This window comes from Arachis stenosperma, chromosome 7 (assembly GCF_014773155.1).
Source record: "Arachis stenosperma cultivar V10309 chromosome 7, arast.V10309.gnm1.PFL2, whole genome shotgun sequence".
Classification (NCBI taxonomy): Eukaryota; Viridiplantae; Streptophyta; class Magnoliopsida; order Fabales; family Fabaceae; genus Arachis; species Arachis stenosperma.
In genome coordinates, this window is record NC_080383.1 from 64,957,134 (window position 1) to 64,977,269 (window position 20,136).

General features: G+C 38.1%; 1 protein-coding gene across 1 annotated transcript; it reads right to left on the reverse strand.

Moving 5' to 3' along the window:
- Window positions 1–2,879: 2,879 nt before the first annotated feature.
- Window positions 2,880–4,382, reverse strand: LOC130939861 (uncharacterized). The gene has a single exon (XM_057867926.1). It carries the CDS (start codon window positions 4,380–4,382, stop codon window positions 2,880–2,882), a length of 1,503 nt encoding a protein of 500 aa, XP_057723909.1.
- Window positions 4,383–20,136: the final 15,754 nt, after the last annotated feature.

Consider the following 20,136-nt stretch of genomic DNA (forward strand, 5'->3'; position numbering starts at 1 on the left):
TAAATAAAGGCCTTGAAAATAAAATTGACGGAAATTTAAACAGTTTGCATTGAATTTAAACAAAACAGTAAAATGCTTTCGATTAAATCAAAAACTTTTGACATGGAAATTAAAGGTTTTAAAACATAAAACTAGGCAAGTAAAGTAAATGTTGCTTTGAAGATAAATTTGCATGAAAAATAAAGTTTGCAAAAAAGATAAATGGAAAGTAAAGACATGTGGAAGAAACCTTATAAAAAATTAACTCGAAGCAGACTCAAAAAGTCTCTGAAATGTGAGTATGCGTGAGTAATTTCTGAAGTAAAGTTTTAACTTTATATCTTCGAGTCTTCTCTTATTTATAGCAATTTCCTAACCAATCGATTTGAAGTGTAACTTCCATGTACGTGAAAAACGTGAGTAACTGTTCTCGCTCTTTTGCTTGATCTTGTAAAGGCTAGAAAACAACCTTCGAATCCCAAGACCTTTGATTCACTTCTTCGAATGGCTCTTTGATTTGTTAAACTAATCAGACTCTTACTCGATGACCTTAAACACAAGATCCCTTCAATATCAACTCTCTTACGAAAACTCACTCACTACTCTTACGAGTAACCCTTTTCCTCAAAATTAATTATTTTTGACCAACAAATAGTGCTCTCCATGCTTATTCTTCTATTTCTCTTTGACTAACTCTAACTCTTCACATACTTTGCATTATTGTATCCTCTCACACACATTCACGCAGTCATTGTTTACATAATAATGTATACTTAACAGTTAACACACCTTCGATATTCAAACTCATGAATTGATAGTTGGAGCATTAATTAATGCATATGATTAGACATTTTCTGGTAATTTATCAGAAATCATTAGATAAGAAATTGTTAATAATTAGTAATGATTATTATCTTGAAGCCTTATCAATCTTTAGACTACCTGCGAATTAAAGAAATTAAGACCAATCCTAATGATTGAACTATAATATAAATCTAATTTAGTTTGTTTCAAGCATGTCAGCAACAACAAACTATTCTGCAGTTCATGAGAACATTAGAGTTTCAGGTCTCTCTCTCTCTCACATGTTTTTTCTTTCTGCAGAGTCGGTGTCTAGAATCTGATATGATTTTCTTGGCAGTAGAATCAGAATTACAAACAAGTCCCAAAGAAAATAATAAATAATTGATATACGCCTTCTCCTTATCTTATCTGATTGAGTATAGTATATAGTGATGAACAGTTATAATAATTGAGTTATGGGGACATATATTTTATATAGAAAGCAATAAAGTAGCAGATCCAATGTATCGGGAATCCTAGTTCCTGCTGCTCCCCTCCATCGTAGTAACAAATAATCAAATATTGAGATATATAGTCCCCAGAGTAAATTAAAGAAGCAGCTTGGTTAAATTTGGTGTTTGGAAACTTCTTCTGTTGCTATCTGTATCCACATTAGGTTAGGGTGGTCCACTTAATGCAAATTGCAAATGATGAATATACAAATGATGAGATGGATAGCAGGATACGATACTATGGGCTTCCTTCATTCCCTCTCAATTGCATTTGTTTCCTTTGGGAAAGATATCAACCGAGCGAGCCAATCATGGTTACATACATACGGGAATGAATCCTCTTTGTTTTCAACTTAGAAAATAAAATGTGATTTCTAATTTTTTTATTTTTTTTTATATTTTTTAATCTTATTTATAAAATATATAATAAAAAATTATATTTTATCTTTTTAAGTAGAAAAAAAATTGAGTAGATTCAAAGCTCATACCTACAATCTTATTTATTTAAGAAAAAGTCTAGGAAAAACAATTTTATTAAATTCTAGTCAGTATATAATTAGTAAAAGAAAAGTGAATAATTCTACACTATTAGATAAAATCTCATACCATTAAATATCATTGATAATTATTTAATGACTATAAATCACAAAAATTACTAACCTCTTAGTACTCCTCTTTATTTAATTTCCCAACAAAATTTAATATGAATTACACTGGATATATATATAAAATTAATGTTTCCATCCTGACATGTGATTCGGAAATGGTTGTACATGGGAACCTGGTTTGAAGTCTGAACATCATATAAAAAATTCTAATTAAACTTGTCATCTCTCTATCATATTGATGACTAGTATTGGAGAAACCAAAGTTTGTTGATCGTCCATTAAAATTTGAGGACTAACTGGAGTCTACTTCCTCAGCAGAATCTAAGTAAATAATGATATTCCTTCTGTATCACCGAAAGTGATAGTTAATGAATTCTAATTTTACTTTCTTCTTTTCTTATATATAAAAATAGAAAAGGATATATAGATAAAAAGATTGACTCCTTTTTCAACTTTCAGGTTCCAAGTAAGCTTATATCTAATTTTTTTTTTATCTATTTTTGTGTTTAATGAAGTTATATATCTTAATTTTAATTTATTTAATACAACAAAAAAATAAAAAATTAAATCAGCTGTTTTAATATAATCAAAATATATAAAAAGAGCAAGGCAACAATCATAATAATTTATCACAAACAACTTAGAAAATAATAAGGATATCATTACAATTATTATATTGTTATTTACTCCATTTAATTTTTTTCTTTCTTTTTTTTAATATAAAAAAATCTTTTTTCTTTTAATTTAAATAAAATTCTAAGTTTTCTTTGCCATAAATTTTGTTTTTAAAATATTAAAAAAATAAAAAATAAAAAATTCTCTTATCAACTTGATAAAAAAATAAGGGTAAATCACTTTATTAAACCAAGCAACGACCAATATTACGCTATTCACCCAAAATCAAAATCGATACGTGAATCACCCAGGCCATCGTTTTTATATAAATTAAAATAGAAAGGCCAGATTTACGTTCCTTCAAAAATCGAAATAATTTTGGTCAAATTATATATACTCCTATTAAATCTAATGGGGCTATTCTACGTACTAGTCCTGTTCCGATTCTTGCCGAGATGATGAAAGGTGCGTCTTCAGCCGAGGTGCCGTGCTGACAGTCCTCGGGTAGGAAAGTTACCGTGTTGTCGGCAGTGGTGGTTGGGGTTTGATTTCTGATGGCCAGGATCTTGAGGTCTTTTTTTAGTGTTGATTTTGACTTACCCGATATGTCTTTGCCTGTCATAACGTTTACTATTATGGTTGGATCGTCCTCTGGGTTTTCCTTCGGGTGTTGTTTTTGCGTTCTCGGGTTGCATCCTTCTCTTTCTGTCGACCTGTCTCTTTCCGTGCATTTTGGTTCTCTGATGATTTTGGCGAACTCTGGGAGCTTGCCGTCTCTTATGGCTTGTTTGAGGGCGTCTTTAAGGTCGAAGCAGTCTTGTGTCCTGTGCCCGTAACCTCGGTGGTAGTCGCAATAAAAGGTTTTGTTGCCGCCCGTTCTTTCTTTGAGTTGTCGTGCTTTTGGGATGATACCTCGATCTGCTATTTGGTGATATATCTCAATAATTGGGGCTGTCAAGGGTGTGTAATTAGAGAATTTGCCGATTTTTGGTGGTTGGCTTGTGTTTGTTGGTTTGGGATGTTCCCTCTGGCTTTCTCTGGGTGGTGGGTTGTGTCTAGGTGCCGGGTTGCCATGTTGGGTGTTGTTGTGTTGCCGTTTGTTGGCAACAATTACCTGGTTAACCTCCTCGTCGTTTATATAATCTCTGGCGATGTTTTGGATCTCGTGCATGGTCCATACTGGTTTGGTGGTAAGGTGCTTGCGGAGGTCTTCGTTCATGAGTCCGTTTGTAAGGCAGAGACTTGCGACCGAGTCTGTGAACCCGTCGACTATTAGGCACTCGTCGTTGAATCGGTCAAGATATTTTCCCGTAGATTCATCATGTTTTTGTGTGACTCCCAATAGGCTGATGGAGTGTTTGGCCTTAGTAATTTTGGTGGTGAATTGGGTCATGAACCTCCGTGATATGTCATGGAAACCGGTTATGGATCCGTTGGGGAGGGAATTGAACCATTTGATTGCTGGCCCAGCTAGGGTCACTGGAAGGCTTTGCATCGGACGGCGTCGGTGGCGCCTTCTAGGTTCATTCTGGCTTCGAAGGCCGTTAAGTGCTTTTGGGGGGTCTTTGGTTCCATCGTATTTCATGTCCGTGGGTTTATCAAATCCTTTGGGGAGCTTTGCTTTCAAAATTCTCTCCATGAAGGGGGTGGCTCCCGTTATCACCTGGTCATTTCTCGTGCGTTTGGTTTCTCGGTATCGTCGGTCATCGTCCGTGTGAACGGGGTCGCGAGATACGCTGCAGTCGTATCTTTTGCTGTGTCGCCACTCTGGTGATATGTCGTGTCTTAGGTCACGTGAGGTGCTTTTATCATGTCTCTTGGCGTGTCGCCATTCTGGCGATCTGCCGTGGCGAGACCTGAATCTGGAGGTCGCGTGACTTCCCATTTTCGGCGTTGTGCTTTTCTTTGGTGGCAACCCGACCTTCGAGTTCCTGTACTCGGTGGCAGAGTTCTTGGATTATTTGTGCTGACCTGTCTTCCGGATTCTCGGGATGCCGAGTTTTTGTGATGGCGGGGCCATTTTTCTTGTTATGGACGGCGCTTGCTATCCTTCCATGGAGTATGGCTTCTTGGCGTTCGGGAGTAGGGTTTCGTGTTCGGGAGTTATCTTGGTGGCTTATGGAGTGCTCTTCAAGTTCGTCTTCCATTTCGACTTAACCGGCGTAAGTCCCCGCAGACGGCGTCAATGTACAAGATGTCTCTGGTACGGGTTGAGAGATGGATCGAGAACTTGCAGGTTGAGGCGGATGCCGGATCACTTGATTAGAGCAATAGGGGGAGGTACCTACAAAGACACTCCGACGCTCAAGTCAGAATAGATCTGAGAGGTAAAAGATGTGAGGAATGAATGAGTACCTAGAGGGACCTAGGTCCTCTATTTATAGGTGATGGTAGCTGTCTTATCTTATCTTATTTGACTAAGATAAAAGAGACGTTTAAATTTAAAAGTTTGTTAGAAACTCTAGTAGACCGATTCCTGACTTTCTAAAAGCTTTCGGTGGGTCGGACCCAAATAGCCGAGTTCGGAGACTATCCTGAGTTATGAGATCCGTGTCTGTAACAGTAAACATTAAGACAACATGTACCAAAAGTAAGCAAAATTTACAGAACAAACATAAAATAAATAAGTAATGAGACATATTTCTTCTAGGATTTGAAAAGAAGAAAAATTTTATATTTTTTTGATATGCTCATTAACGGACAAAACACACACAGCCCCTCCCCCAACCCCCACCCCCCAATAACACTTTTACCAAGTAAAACTCATTTGCACATCAAAAAACGGTTTGAACATGAATGAAATATAATAATAATAATAATAATAATAATAATAATAATAATAATAATAATAATAATAATAATAATAATAATAAGATGAATTATAGTAATTGAAAAACAGTCAAGCAAAAGTAGAGGAAGTAAAAATATGCGACTTACACGTTTTGAAGTAAACAGAATAGGAATAATAAAATTATTAATATTTTCAAGAAAAAAAAATAATCAAGACACGTAGTGTGCATGCATTATTACTGTCTCATTATATATTGTATCTGTACAATTACGTATACTTTACCCTATCTTTTTTTTTTGTTGTCCACGGTATCTCCCAACCCGATAGGTTAATGACTAATCCGTTACGGATTTGAGCTCCATTTAAGGGTCTGTCGCTGGCCAATAAATTGCTGCATGCACAAAACAGAATTCGAACCCCCGACATTTACTTAAATGGACGAGTGAGCTGACTACTCGTCCAACCCAAATTAATTACAGTATCCTTCTCTTTATTCACCACACCTCATAGTTCCAAATTTATAAGGCATGCCACACATTATAGTTACAGAACACACCCAAATTCAATTTAGAACACACCCAAATTCAATTTTTTTCCTTTTTTCATACTTCTTTTCTTCCATTTCAAACGTGTCTTTTAACTTCACATCTCTTCTTCTTAATTGTTCATCACATTGTTGCAAATATAGTCATAGACAAACATAATAATACATATTTTAACACACACAACTTAAAATATTTTTTTTAAATAATTAAGGGAAAAAAACTGAGAAGCTTAAAATTAATACTCATAATAGTGGCAAAAAAAATACTATCAAAATGAAAAAAAAACTTAGTTACATATAACAAAAAAAATTTTAGAACAGAATCTCTACCAAAAAATCGATAAACTAAATCCCAAACTGATATAATCCAAGATCATGATCGTTTTGAGTAAAAAATCGTTACGAATCAGTCAAACACAATAAAAATCGGCCCAACCGACATGAACCTACAACGCTTATGATTTTGGAACTTTTTTCAAAACATACCGAATGGGGTTAGAACCCTTTTCTTATATGTGGTTAACGCTAAATATGTTTACTTTGTTTCAACTCTAAAATTGTTCTTCTCCTTTTTCTTTTTTATCTAGATAGATCCTAATTATCTAAAGGTGATGCTTCTTTTTCAATATAGGATCACACACAAACCTTTTTCTCTGGTCTCCTTCCTCTTCTTTTTTAATGTTCCTTCCCTCAAAATTATAGAAAAAGAGATCTTCGAAAACAATGGCACTTTTCTTCAATTATTCTCTTTACCTATGCCTCCAGCAGGGATAGTGTTTGGTTAATCATTCTGTTTTCAAATTTTTTTTTGCCACTGCAACATTTTTTATCACAACTTTCGTTACTCCGCTCTTTATCATCATATTTTTATTTATTGAATTTTTTTATATTATTTTTTGGGTAAATCACTTTATTAAACCAAGCAACGATGAATATTACACTATTCACCCAAAATCAGAATCGATATGTGAATCACCCAAGCCATCGTTTCTATATAAATCGAAATAGAAAGGCCAGATTTACGTTCCTTCATAAATCGAAACAGCCTTGGTCAAATTATACGTACTCTTAGTAAATCCAATATATATATATATATATATATATATATATATATATATATATATATATATATATATATATACCAGGTTTCTCCTTTTCCTGAGAGATTTTCAGAGGTTCTATTATTCTCTCTGGTTCCTTCAGATCAGGCTGGGCATCTTTAAAGATATCTCTAGCTCTGATTCGAGACTCTCAATCATACTGACCTCTTTTACCAGAGAGTCAATAATATCAATGCTCATGCAGTCATTTTGGGTGTTTGGATGCTGCATAGCTTTGACAACATTCAACTTAAACTCATCCTCATTGACTCTTAGGGGTCACTTCCCCTTTTTGGACGTCAATGAGGGTTCGTCCAGTTGCTAGGAAAGGTCTTCCTAGAATGAGAGTTGTACTCTTGTGCTCCTCCATTTTCAGCACCACAAAATCAGTGGGAAAGGCAAATGGCCCAACCTTGATAATCATGTCTTCAATCATGCCTGATGGGTATTTAATGGAGCCATCAGCAAGTTAGAGACATATCCGGGTTGGTTTGACTTCTTCAGTCAAACCAAGCTTTCTGATAGTAGATGCAGGTATTAGGTTGATACTTGCCCCAAGATCACATAGAGCTTGCTTGGTGCAAGTACCCTCTAATGTGCATGGTATCATAAAGCTTCTGGGATCTTTAAGCTTTTCTGGTAAACTTTTCAGAATGACTGCACTGCATTCTTCAGTGAGTTAAACTTTTTCAGTTTCTCTCCAATCCTTCTTATAACTTAAGATCTCTTTCATGAACTTAGCATAAGAGGGTATTTGATCAAGTGCCTCTGCAAACGGAATCTTTATTTCAAGAGTCCTGAGATAGTCTACAAAGCGGACAAATTGCTTATCCTGTTCCGCTTGGCGGAGTTTCTGAGGATAAGACATTTTGGCTTTGTATTCCTCAACCTTAGTTGCTGCAGGTTTATTACCTACAGATGTGGGTTGAGAAGCCTTTTTAGAGGGGTTGCTATCAGCACTTGTATGTGTCTGATCTCCCACTGGCGTTTGAATGCCAGGGGTGGAAGCTGGAGTGGCGTTAGACGCCAACTCCTTACCTGTTTCTGGTGTCTGAACGCCAGAACTGTGCTTCATTCTTTTGGGCGTTCAACACCAATTCCTTGCCTGTTTCTGGCGTTGAACGCCAGGACTGAGCATGGGTTGGGTGTTCAACGCCAGTTTTCCACCCCTTTTCTGGCGTTTGAGCGCCAGAATTATTCCTCTCTGGGCTCTGACTGTCCTCAGAGGGATTTTGGGTAGCAATTTGTTCATTTCTTGGCTTCCTGCTACCTTGAAGTGAGGTATTTAATGTTTTTTCACTTCTTAATTAAACTGCTTGGCACTCTTCTGTTATTTGTTTTGATAGTTGCTGTTCTGTTTGCTTTAGCTGCACTTCCATATTCATATTAGCCATTCTTGTCTCTTGTAGTATCTCCTTGAATTTGGCTAGCTGTTTGTTAGAAAATCTAATTGCTGATTGAATTCAGTAACTTGTTCTGCAGGACTTAGTTCAGCAGTTACTGTTTCAGCCTCTTCTTTCATAGAAGGTTCACTGCTTAGGTACAGATGCTGATTTCTGGCAATTGTATCAATGAGCTCTTGAGCTTCTTCAATTATCTTTCTCATGTGTATAGATCCACCAGATGAGTGGTCTAGAGAAATCTGAGCTTTCTCTGTAAGCCCATAATAAAAGATGTCTAATTGCACCCACTCTGAAAACATTTCAAAGGGGCATTTCTTAGCATCTCTCTGTATCTCTCCCAGGCATCATAAAGGGATTCATTATCTCCTTGTTTGAAGCCTTGGATGCTTAGCCTTAGCTGTGTCATCTGTTTTGGAGGAAAATAGTAATTCAGAAATTTTTCTGACAACTGTTCCCATGTCTTTATGCTGTCCTTAGGTTGGTTATTTAATCACATCTTAGCTTGGTCTTTTACAACAAATAGAAACAGTAACAATCTGTAGACATCCTGATCTACTTTCTTATCATGTACTGTGTCAGCAATTTGTAAAAACTGTGCCAGAAACTCTGTAGGTTCTTCCTGTGGAAGACCGGAATACTAGCAACTTTGCTGCACCATGATAATGAGCTGAGGATTCAACTCAAAGCTACTAACTCCGATGGAGGGTATACAGATATTGCTCCCATATGAAACAGTAGTGGGGTTGGCATATGACCTCAGAGTCCGTCTGGACTGTTCATTTCTACTTAGGTCCATGATGGAGAAAAGGAGATGATTTGGATTTATTTTATTTATTTTATTATATAAAAAAATTATTTTTGAAATAATAAAATAGAATAAAAAAACCAAAATAAAAAATGAAAAATAAAAAATAAAATAAAATAAAAAAATAAAAAATTTGAAAATATTTTATGAAGATTTTAAAAAAAGTGAGGAGAGAGAAAGTGGTTAGGATATTTTTGAAAAAGATATGATTTGAAAATTTTTGACCAAGTCAACCCAAGTAATTCGAAAATTATGAGAAATTAAAGGAAAAGATATATTTTTTATTTTTGAATTTTATGATGAAAGAGAAAAACACACAAAAGACACAAGACTTAAAATTTTTAGATCTAATGTTCCTTGGTTTCGAAAATTTTGGAGGGAAAACACCAAGGAACACCAAACTTAAAAATTTTAAGATCAAAATACAAAGAAGACTCAAGAACACTTTGAAGATTCACAAGAACAATAAGAACAAAAGAAAGAACACCAAACTTAAAAGTTTTTGAAAACCAAATTAAATTTTCGAAAATTAAAGAAAATTAACAAGAGAACACCAAACTTAAAGTTTGGCACAAGATTCAATCAAAGAAAAAATTATTTTTGAAAAAATTTTAAAAAGAAGATACCCAATTGCCAAGAACATAAGCCAACGCTCTAGCCAACTGAGCTATAAATATAACGTGTTTTAATATTGTATAAAAAAAATATTTTTGAAAACTAATATTTTAAAAAATACAAGGAAAACACGAAAACACATAGAACAAGAAAAACCAAAGATCAAATAAGAAAAATTGACAAGAACAATTTGAAGATCAAGGAAAAACAAAGAACATGCAATTCGAAAATTGAAAGACAAAGAAAAGCATGCAATTGACACCAAACTTAAAACATGACACTAAACTTCACAGAAAAACTAAAAATTAAAAAAGAAAAATAATATTTTTGAAAAGTTTTTAAAAGGGTTAATAAAAGATGCAATTCTAGTGACTCTAGACCAAAAGGACTAATTTTTCCAAATCTAAGCAACAAGATTCACCGTCAGTTGTTCAAACTCAAACAATCCCCAGCAACGACGCCAAAAACTTGGTGCACGAAATTACAATCACACTTTTGTAATATGCACAACTAACCAGCAAGTGCACTGGGTCGTCTGACGTTGGAATTTTTGCTAGTAAAGAATTTTACAAAACTAGTTGCGTTGTAGATATAGTTTCTAAACCAACAGAAATCCCTTCGTACAAACGTTTTGGTTGTCACAAGTAACAAACCCCTTTAAAATTGATAACCGAGTATTTAAACATCGGGTCGTCTTCTCAAGAAATTGCAGGGAGGTATGTTCTTATTATTGGCTATGAAAAAGGTAAAATTGGGGTTTTTGGAAATTGGGCAATGGGTACAAGCATATTTAAATAACAAGTAAAATAAATTAACAGTAAAATAAACTCTTGGCAAGGTATAAAGACTGGAGGTCCTATCCTAGTTATCCTTATCAATTATGAAGGGAATTGGATTCTTCTCCCACCTTGTTAACCTCTAACTATGAAGGTAAGTTAAATGGATGAGTTAATTCAAATCCTCAAGTTCTAGTCTTTCCTTGGGAAAGGCTAGAGTTATTGGAATATGAATTAATGAAATGAAGAAATCCAATTTTCAATCAATAATGAGTTTGATAACTATAGAGTTACCAATTATTTAACCAAGACCAAAAGGAAAGGAAATTGAAGCTGCTGGAATAAAAATACTTTTAGATGGAAAGTAATAATCATGTAAATAAAAGAAAGCAATATTAAACTGAAATACCTCAAATAACATTAATTTAAAAGAGTAATCTGTAACATGGAAGAGTTTATAAATTCAATAAAAATAAAGAACCTATGATTGAGAGTCACTCGTAAAACTAAGAGAAATCCTAAATCCTAATCCTACGAGAGAGAGGAGAGAACTTCTCTCAAAACTAGATCTAAATCATGGAAAAGTAACCGAAAATTCCGAGTCTCTCCCCATGGATGCATTCCTCCACTTCATAACCTCTGGCCTATGACTTTTGGACTTGGATTTGGGCCAAAAAGGTTTCAGAATCTGCTATGAGCGTTTTCTGCAATTTCTGGTGCGTGGCCTCTGTCACGTGTCCGCGTGGGTCACGCGGTCGCGTCATTCGGAGTTCTCCTTGTCGCGCAGTCGCGTTGGTCACGCGTCCGCGTCGTATGTGATTTGTTCAAGTCGCGCGGTTGCGTCAGTCATGCGGCCGTGTTGTTGCCTCTTCGCTTCTGGCACACGATCGCGTCGTCCATGCAATCGCGTGGATGCCAGTTCCTTCAGAAACTCCATTTTGCACTTTCCTTCCATTTTTGTATGTTTCCTTTTCCATCCTTTAAGTCATTCCTGCCTTAGAAGATCTGAAACTACTCAACACACTAATCACGGCATCGAATGGAATTACAGGTGATTAAAATAATTAATTTAAAAGCATAGGAAACATGTTTTTCACATACATCACATACTAAGGAAGGAGAAGTAAAACCATACAATTAATATGAATAAGTGGGTGAAGGATTGAATAAATCACTCAGATTAAGCATAAAATATATCATAAAATATGAGTTTATCAACATCCCCACACTTAAGTAATAGCATGTCCTCATGCTATGTCCAAGGTAAAAATCAAGGTTTTGAAGTGGTTGAATGCCATGCAATGCAATTCTAATCTAAATGCAACTAACTAAATGCATGATGCAATTCTAATTTTATTCACTCATATATAAAGCTTACATGTAGTTAGGTCAATTCACATTCTCAAGGATTCATATATATATATAGCCAACCTTAGATAGTGATAAAGCACTTTTACAATTGAGATGGGAAAAGAAACATTTATAAACTCGCAAGACAATTAGTAATTTAAGCAGAGATATATGTTAATGAGTTAGTGAACCCTCACTGGATTTTGTGTTTACTCTCTAATCACTCAGTGTTTATTGGGTTAATCACTCTATTCTTCTTTTTATCCTTACTTTCTATAACTTTATTTTTCATCTAACCAATCAACAATTATAAAATATAGACATACCAAAAATCATGAGGTCTTTTAATTAAGGTTGTACTGGGGCCAAGGTAAAGGTAAGGGTATATGTGTAAGGCTAAGTGAGTTAATAAGTGAATCCTTAATTAGACTAAGATCTCACCTAACATACATATTTAGTAAAACAAAATTTATTTACCTATTTTCCCATATTTTCCCACTTGTTGTTACATGCTCATGCTTCAAAAATATATTTTTTTATTTTTATCCCATGTGCATTGCTTTTATTTTGGAAAAATTATTATTTATTTATTTATTTTTTTTTTTAATGCACATGGTAATTAATTTTTGAGTTTTCATGAGCATGCTTCCCAAAGTTTCTGAGTTATTTTATTTCTTTCAACTTTTCCTACCTTTGTTTCTATCATCCATGTTCCCAATAGGTTTCCCACACTTTAATCTATTCGCAATTTTCTATCTTAAGCTAACCAAGGATTCAACTTGGGATTTAATTTTGTTTTCCTGTTTAAGGCTAGTGGTGTGGCTAAATAGAATAAAAGGGAATCAAAAGGTTCAAAGGGCTAACAAGGATGGCATAAAAGGTAGGCTTTATTTGGGATAGTGAGTTAAAAATCAAACAAGGCCTCAATCACTCTCTTGGTATGTATCTATATTCTATACTGGACATATAGATTAAAACAAAGCAAAGAACACCAGAATAGAAAAGAAGAGTGGAACACACAGGAATAAAATATTATGGTTTAAATGTAACCATACAATTAAGCTCAAAACTCACAGGTTGTATGTTCTCAAACTCATAAATCATATATCACTGTTTAGTTAAAATTTCCCATTATTCTCTTAAAAAAATGTCTTAGGTGGCCTTTAAGGTTTTAATGTTCCTCCTTGATGAAATGTTGTCAACTTAACTATATGATGTAATGCTCTATATACAAGGTTTATGGATTTAAATCTATTATGTTCAATTTCCTAGCTTACTTCCTTTTTATATTTTTCAATTTAGACTATGCTGTCTTATGCTAAAAAGGGTAAACTATTGATGAGCGGATAATTTATACGCTTTTTGGCATTGTTTTTAGGTAGTTTTTAGTAAGATCCAGCTACTTTTAGGGATGTTTTCATTAGTTTTTATGTTAAATTCACATTTCTGGACTTTACTATGAGTTTGTGTGTTTTTCTGTGATTTCAGGTAATTTCTGGCTGAAATTGAGGGACTTGAGCAAAACTCTGAAAAAGGCTGACAAAAGGACTGCTGATGCTGTTGGAATCTGACCTCCCTGCACTCGAAATGAATTTTCTGGAGCTAAAGAACTCCAATTGGCTCGCTCTCAACGGCTTTGGAAAGTAGACATCCAGAGCTTTCCAGCAATATATAATAGTCCATACTTTATTCGGAAATTGATGACGTAACTTGGCGTTGAACGCCAAGTACATGCTGCTGTCTGGAGTTAAACGCCAGAAAAACGTCATGATCCGGAGTTGAACGCCCAAAACACATCATAACTTGGAGTTCAACTCCAATAAAAGCCTCAGCTCGTGGATAGATCAAGCTCAGCCCAAGTATACACCAAGTGGGCCCCGGAAGTGGATTTATGCATCAATTACTTACTCATGTAAACCCTAGGAGCTAGTTTATTATAAATAGAAGATTTAACTATTGTATTAGATGTCTTTGGACCACGTTTCATCTTTGGTCTCAGTTTTGTTTTATTCTTCATCTTAGGAGGCCATTGAGCACGTTTTGGGGGCTGGCCATTCGGCCATGCTTGAACCTTTTACTTATGTATTTTCAACGGTGGAGTTTCTGCACACCATAGATTAAGGGTGTCGAGCTCTGCTGTACCTCAAGTTTCAATACAATTATTACTACTTTCTATTCAATTCTCTCTTATTCTTATTCCAAGATATACGTTGCACAACACTTTGATGAATGTGATGACCTGTGACACTCATCATCATTCTCACCTATGAACGCGCATGACTGACAACCACTTCCGTTCTACTCTAGGCCAGACGCATATCTCTTAGATTCCCCAACAGAATCTTCGTGGTATAAGCTAGATAGATGGCGGCATTCATGGGGATCCGGAAAGTCTAACCTTGTCTGTGGTATTCCGAGTAGGATCCCGGGAATCCGGAAAGTCTACCTTGTCTGTGGTATTCCGAGTAGGACTCCGGTATTGAATGACTGTGACGAGCTTCAAACTCCTGAAGGCTGGGCGTGATGACAAACGCAAAAGAATCAATGAATTCTATTCCAACCTGATTGAGAACCGACAGATGATTAGCCGTGCTGTGACAGAGCATTTGGACCATTTTCACTGAGAGGATGGGATGTAGCTATCAACCAAGGGTGATGCCTCCAGACGATTAGCCGTGCAGTGACAGCGCATAGGACCATTTTCCCGAGAGGATTAAAAGTAGCCATTGATGATGGTGATGCCCTACATACAGCTTGCCATGGAAAGGAGTAAGAAGAATTGGATGAATGTAATAAGAAAGTAGAGATTCAAGAGGAGCACATCATCTCCATACGCCTATCTGAAATTTCCACTATTGATTTACATAAGTATCTCTATCCTATTTTCTGTTTATTTTTATTAATCATATTTGATTTTCTAAATTCCATAATTTTATCCTCCTGACTGGGATTTACAAGGTGACCATAGCTTGCTTCATACCAACAATCTCTGTGGGATCGACCCTTACTCACGTAAGGTATTACTTGGATGACCCAGTACACTTGCTGGTTAAGCTGAATGGAGTTGTGATCATAAATTCCAATAGAGCCAATTTTTAAATTCCATACAAAGAGAGTGAATCACAATTTCGTCCACCAACTATACTAATTAATCCACTAATAAGTTAGAATTGCAAACTAAACTAAATAACTAAAATAAACTAAATAGCTAAAATATGAACTAAAAATGCAAAATGCGGAAATAGAGTAGAAATACATCAAAGTAACAATGTATAAGTACTCAGAAAATAACAATAAAAAGAAAAATACAGAAAAATATCCAGAATAAAGGAAAAAGAGATGTAGTGGTTCACCAAAATAAAACGCCAGAGATGGCGACCTCCCCACACTTAAAATAAAGCATCATCCCTGATGCTCAGTCAAGTTGGTTGTGAAGGGGTGTCATCACTGGTAGGGATGGTAGCTGGAGGCTCTGTGGTGGTGGGCTGAGGATCTGGCTGCTGTAGAGGAGGTGCTGACTGGATCGGGATCTCAGGATCTGCGGCCTCAATCTGAGGTGGAACCTCTGCCTGGGGAGCAGCCTACTCTGTGCCTGCCTGTGGATGGGTCTCCTCCTGGTGCTCATCCGCCTCCTCCTCTGATGGCTTTGATGGCGAGTCAGGCTCGGAGGGGATGTCACTGCCCTGTCGGATCATCAGCTTCAGATGCTCATACCGGCGCCGGTTACGGCGCTCCATCTGATCAAGCTGTCGAAATAAGCGGTGCACGAGGCGGTAGACGGGCTCTGAGGTAGGTGGAGGTGCAGTGGTGGCAGCAGGGGCAGCTGTGGATGAAGAGGGTCCGACGGACGGTGGGGCTGTCTCATCAGTAGCAGTGAAAGGTGGTGGTCTGTAGCCCAAAGCTAGGAAGTTCCTACTGTGAGGAATGATCTTCCTGCAGTCCGTAGCCGATGGTCTCTCATCGGCATCCTCCCATGGCACGTCAGCTCGACGGCCTAGCTGTGTAATCAGATAAGGAAAGGGGAGAGTGCCTCGGACGTGGACCCTGGCCATATAATGCCGGATAAAGTGTGGCAAGTACAGGTCCTTACCCTTCATCACACACCAGAGGAGGGTGATCATAGCAGCTGGAATCTCTGTCTCATGAGTACTCGGCATCACATAATTACTCAGGATCTGATGCCATAACCGAGCCTCATCATTTAGGTACGCCCTCTTGATACCCTTGGGCAGGGAGGTGTCCTGACCCATCTCCCAAGGAACAGTCGGGTCCAGGGCTATCCTAGCCTTGACAACATCCCAATCAAACCTCAAGAAACGCATGTCCTCCTCAGCCTTTTTGTAACCATCAGGCTGATCGGACTTAGGTGGGAGCTGTAGGATGTCCTCAATGGCCTCTTCAGTGACCAGAATCTGCTTGCCCCGTAGGTGTACTGCATCTAGGGTAGTGAGATAGTAGTTACAGTAGAATTTCCTAACCCAAGATGCATTTACCTCTGTCAGTGCTCTTTCTAGAAAGAACCAGCCTCTTTGTTTGATTTGCTCAGTGGTGTATTGCTGGAGTTCTCCTAGGATCCTCAGAGTCCTCTCCAGGTACAGGTTCCTGGAGGTTGCAAACACCGGGTACTTTAGCTCACAGTACCGGTTAGCAAATTTTATCGGATTAGTGGCAGGGAGTAGCTGGTCAGCTTTTTCCTGCTGGGTAAAGTTCTTCTCCCGCCAGGAAGAATCATGCATTAGATCTATGATGGACTGGGAGGGGTCTCCTCTTTTGCGCTTGCCAGTAGCCTTGCCTTTTCCTTTTCTCTGTGGGGCAGACATCCTGAAAAATAGAAAACCAGGAAATATAAAAATAGGAAAACAAATAGGCAATTAAATAAAGAAAACTCAAAGCGGCAAAGGAGAATGAGAATGAGGTAAATGAGTTAGGTAAATGTGCATTAAGGATTGTATAGCAGTTTAAAAGTTTGAAAGGAATAATTTACAATCCAAAATGTATTAGAATGCAAGTTAAATAGAGAAATTGTCATTATGCCATGGTGGAAAAGTTAGAGGAAAGTGAAAGTCAGAAAAGATGTTATAAAAAGTTAGTATGGTTAGAATTTGAAAAAGAAGTTAGTAAAGTAAAATTAGTGAGTCAGTAAAAGGTGGGTAAAGTAAGTGGCATAAAGAAAATAGTCTAGGTAACAAGGATTCACAGGTAGGAATAGAAGTAACTCATAACCAAACAAGGAAAACAATTTGATGTTGATTCAAAGAGATAGAAAGAAGAAATGGAATCAGAGCATCACAGATGCAGTTTATAAACCAGGAAATCAAAGAAGATAATAAAGCATCCCCTGGCATTCATGAAATGGTTCGGGTAAAGCAGAGAAAAACAGAGTTCAAAATGCTAAACCAAAACATGAATGAAAATATTTTATAGAAATTTGGGCAGCATTCCGGCTAAATATGGATTATCCCAGAAAATAAACAACAATAAAAGCAGTGCATATAAATTAAAAAGTAAGCTGCAGGTACAGATAATGAATATAAACATGAAAATTCAGAGTAATAAGCAGCAAAGCAGGAAATCACAGCATATGAACAAGGACATAGCAACAGCAGAATTGCAGATTTGATAAAACAGAAACATGAACAGTGCAAGTAAACAGACCTAAATCCACTAACCAAATCCTATGCTACCTAACAACCTAAAATCCACTACAACATGCATATCGAACTAGCCTAAACATGAACATAAAACGAAAAAAATTAAGAAAAGCTACGAACGGATAAAAGGGACTGCGTGTTGCGGAACCTGGGAGGGCGAAAGAAGTAGAACGGGTAGGAAACGGCTGGGTGGTGGTGGTGGCGGCGTCCGGCGCGGTGGAGGGCACGGCGGCGCAGAGGGGCAGTTCGGTCAGGGGGGAAAGGGAGGGATGGGGGGAAAGGGGGGGATGGGGGGCTGTTGTTGGTTGAGGGAGGGTTGTGGTTGACGGTGGCGGCGGCGTATGGGGGCGCGGAGGGGAAAGTGGCGGAAGAGGAGGGGGAAGAAGAGAGAGGAAGAAAGAAGGGAAGAGGAGAGAGGGAGGGTAGGTGGCGGCGGCGTCCGGGTGGTGTCGGTGGTGGTTGGGTGGTGGCGGTGGCGGGTAGAGGAAGGAGAGAGGGGGAAGGGGGTGGAGGTGTGCGCGCGACTGATAGGGTTCGCGTGGCTGGGGGGGTTATATTTTGAAATCCACGCGGCCGCGTGTGCGTGTCGCGTGGTGGGGGTGAAAAATGGGTGGGCGCGATCACGTGGATCGCGCGATCGCATGGGAGGGGTAGGAGAGGGGTGGACGCGATCCCGTGGGTCACGCGATCACGTCACTGGAATTTGTGCTAGAGGCACGATTCCAGCGTTGTTTCAGCGCAAATCTCTGTCTCCATTTAGGGTGTGGTGCAGTCCATGCGACGCGGTCGCGTCGCTCACGTGGTCGCGTGGAGTTGGTTATGCACAGGTGACGCGATCGCGTCGGTCTTTTGCGTGAAAAGCACAAGGGAAGCACGATTCCAGCCCAACTTTCTGGACGTTGGGGTTATACGCCGATCTCCAGGGCACGCGACCGCGTGAGTGACGCGGACGTGTGGGGGAGGTGTTTTATCGCAATTGACGCGATCGCATGATTGTTGCGGTCGCGTCGCACGCCACTTTTTTTTTTTTTGAAAAAAAGTAATTATGCAGTATGCAGAGTGCAAAATAATATGAATGTTATGAGTAATCCCAGGTTCAATGAAAAATAAAATAAAACTTGAAAACAGCTAAAACTAAATAAAAAAAATGAAAAAGGAACGATCATACCATGGTGGGTGGTGGACGAAATTGTAATCCATGTTCTAACTATTTTGTATGAAATCATTATTATGGCACTGGCTGAATTCACAACTCCGTTCAACTAACCAGCAAGTGTACTGGGTCGTCCAAGTAATAAACCTTACGTGAGTAAGGGTCGATCCCACAGAGATTGTTGGTATGAAGCAAGCTATGGTCACCTTGTAAATCTCAGTTAGGCAGATTAAACCAATTGATTATGGATTTTCTAAAATAAATAATAAACAGAAAATAAAAAGGGATAGAATACTTATGCAGATTCATTTGGTGGGAATTTCAGACAAGCGAATGGAGATACTGTATGCTCAAGGACGCCTGCTATTCTCCCGCTTCAACTCAGTCCTTCTTAATCCTTTCCATGGCAAGCTGTCTATAGGGGTTCACCGTTCGACGATGGCTACTTTCAATCCTCTCGGGAAAATGGTCCTCTGCGGCTGTCACTCGCATGGCTAATCGTCTGGAGGCATCACCTGGCCGAAGGCCACATCCCATCCTCGCAGTGAAAACTACGCTCACGCGCTCTGTCACAGCACGGCTAATCACTGGTTGGTTCCCGCGCCTACTGGAATAGAATCCCTTGATTCTTTTGCGTTTGTCACTAACGCCCAGCACTTGCAAGTCTGAAGCACGTCACAGTCATTCATTACCGGAATCCTACTCGGAATACCACAGACAAGGTTAGACTTTCCGGATTCCCAGGATCCTACTCGGAATACCACAGACAAGGTGAGACTTTTCGGATCCTCATAAATGCCGCCATCTATCTAGCTTATACCACGAAGATTCTGTTGGGGAATCTAAGAGATACACATTCAAGCTCTGTTGCATGTAGAACGGAAGTGGTTGTCAATCACGCGCATTCATAAGTGAGAATGATAATGAGGGTCATATAATCATCACATTCATCATGTTCTTGGGTGCGAATGAATATCTTGGAATAAGAATAAGAGAGATTTGAATAAAAGAAAATAGAATTGCATTAATACTTGAGGTACAGCAGAGCTCCACACCCTTAATCTATGGTGTGCAGAAACTCCACCGTTGAAAATACATAAGTAAAAGGTTCAGGCATGGCCGAATGGCCAGCCCCCATGTGGTCACAAGACCGAATGATCAAAGACATCAAATACATTAGTTAAATGTTCTATTTATAATAAACTAGCTCCTAGGGTTTACATGAGTAAGTAATTGATGCATAAATCCACTTCCGGGGCCCACTTGGTGTATGTTTGGGCTGAGCTTGATCAATCCACGAGCTGAGGCTTCTCTTGGAGTTGAACTCCGAGTTATGACGTGTTTTGGGCGTTCAACTCCGGATCATGACGTTTTTCTGGCGTTTAACTCCAGACAGCAGCATGAACTTGGCGTTCAACGCCAAGTTACGTCGTCAATTTCCGAATGAAGTA

What these genes read in the sequence shown, in the direction of transcription:
- LOC130939861 (XM_057867926.1), bottom strand. Translation starts at nt 4,382, where the DNA reads ATGGGAAGTCACGCGACCTCCAGATTCAGGTCTCGCCACGGCAGATCG.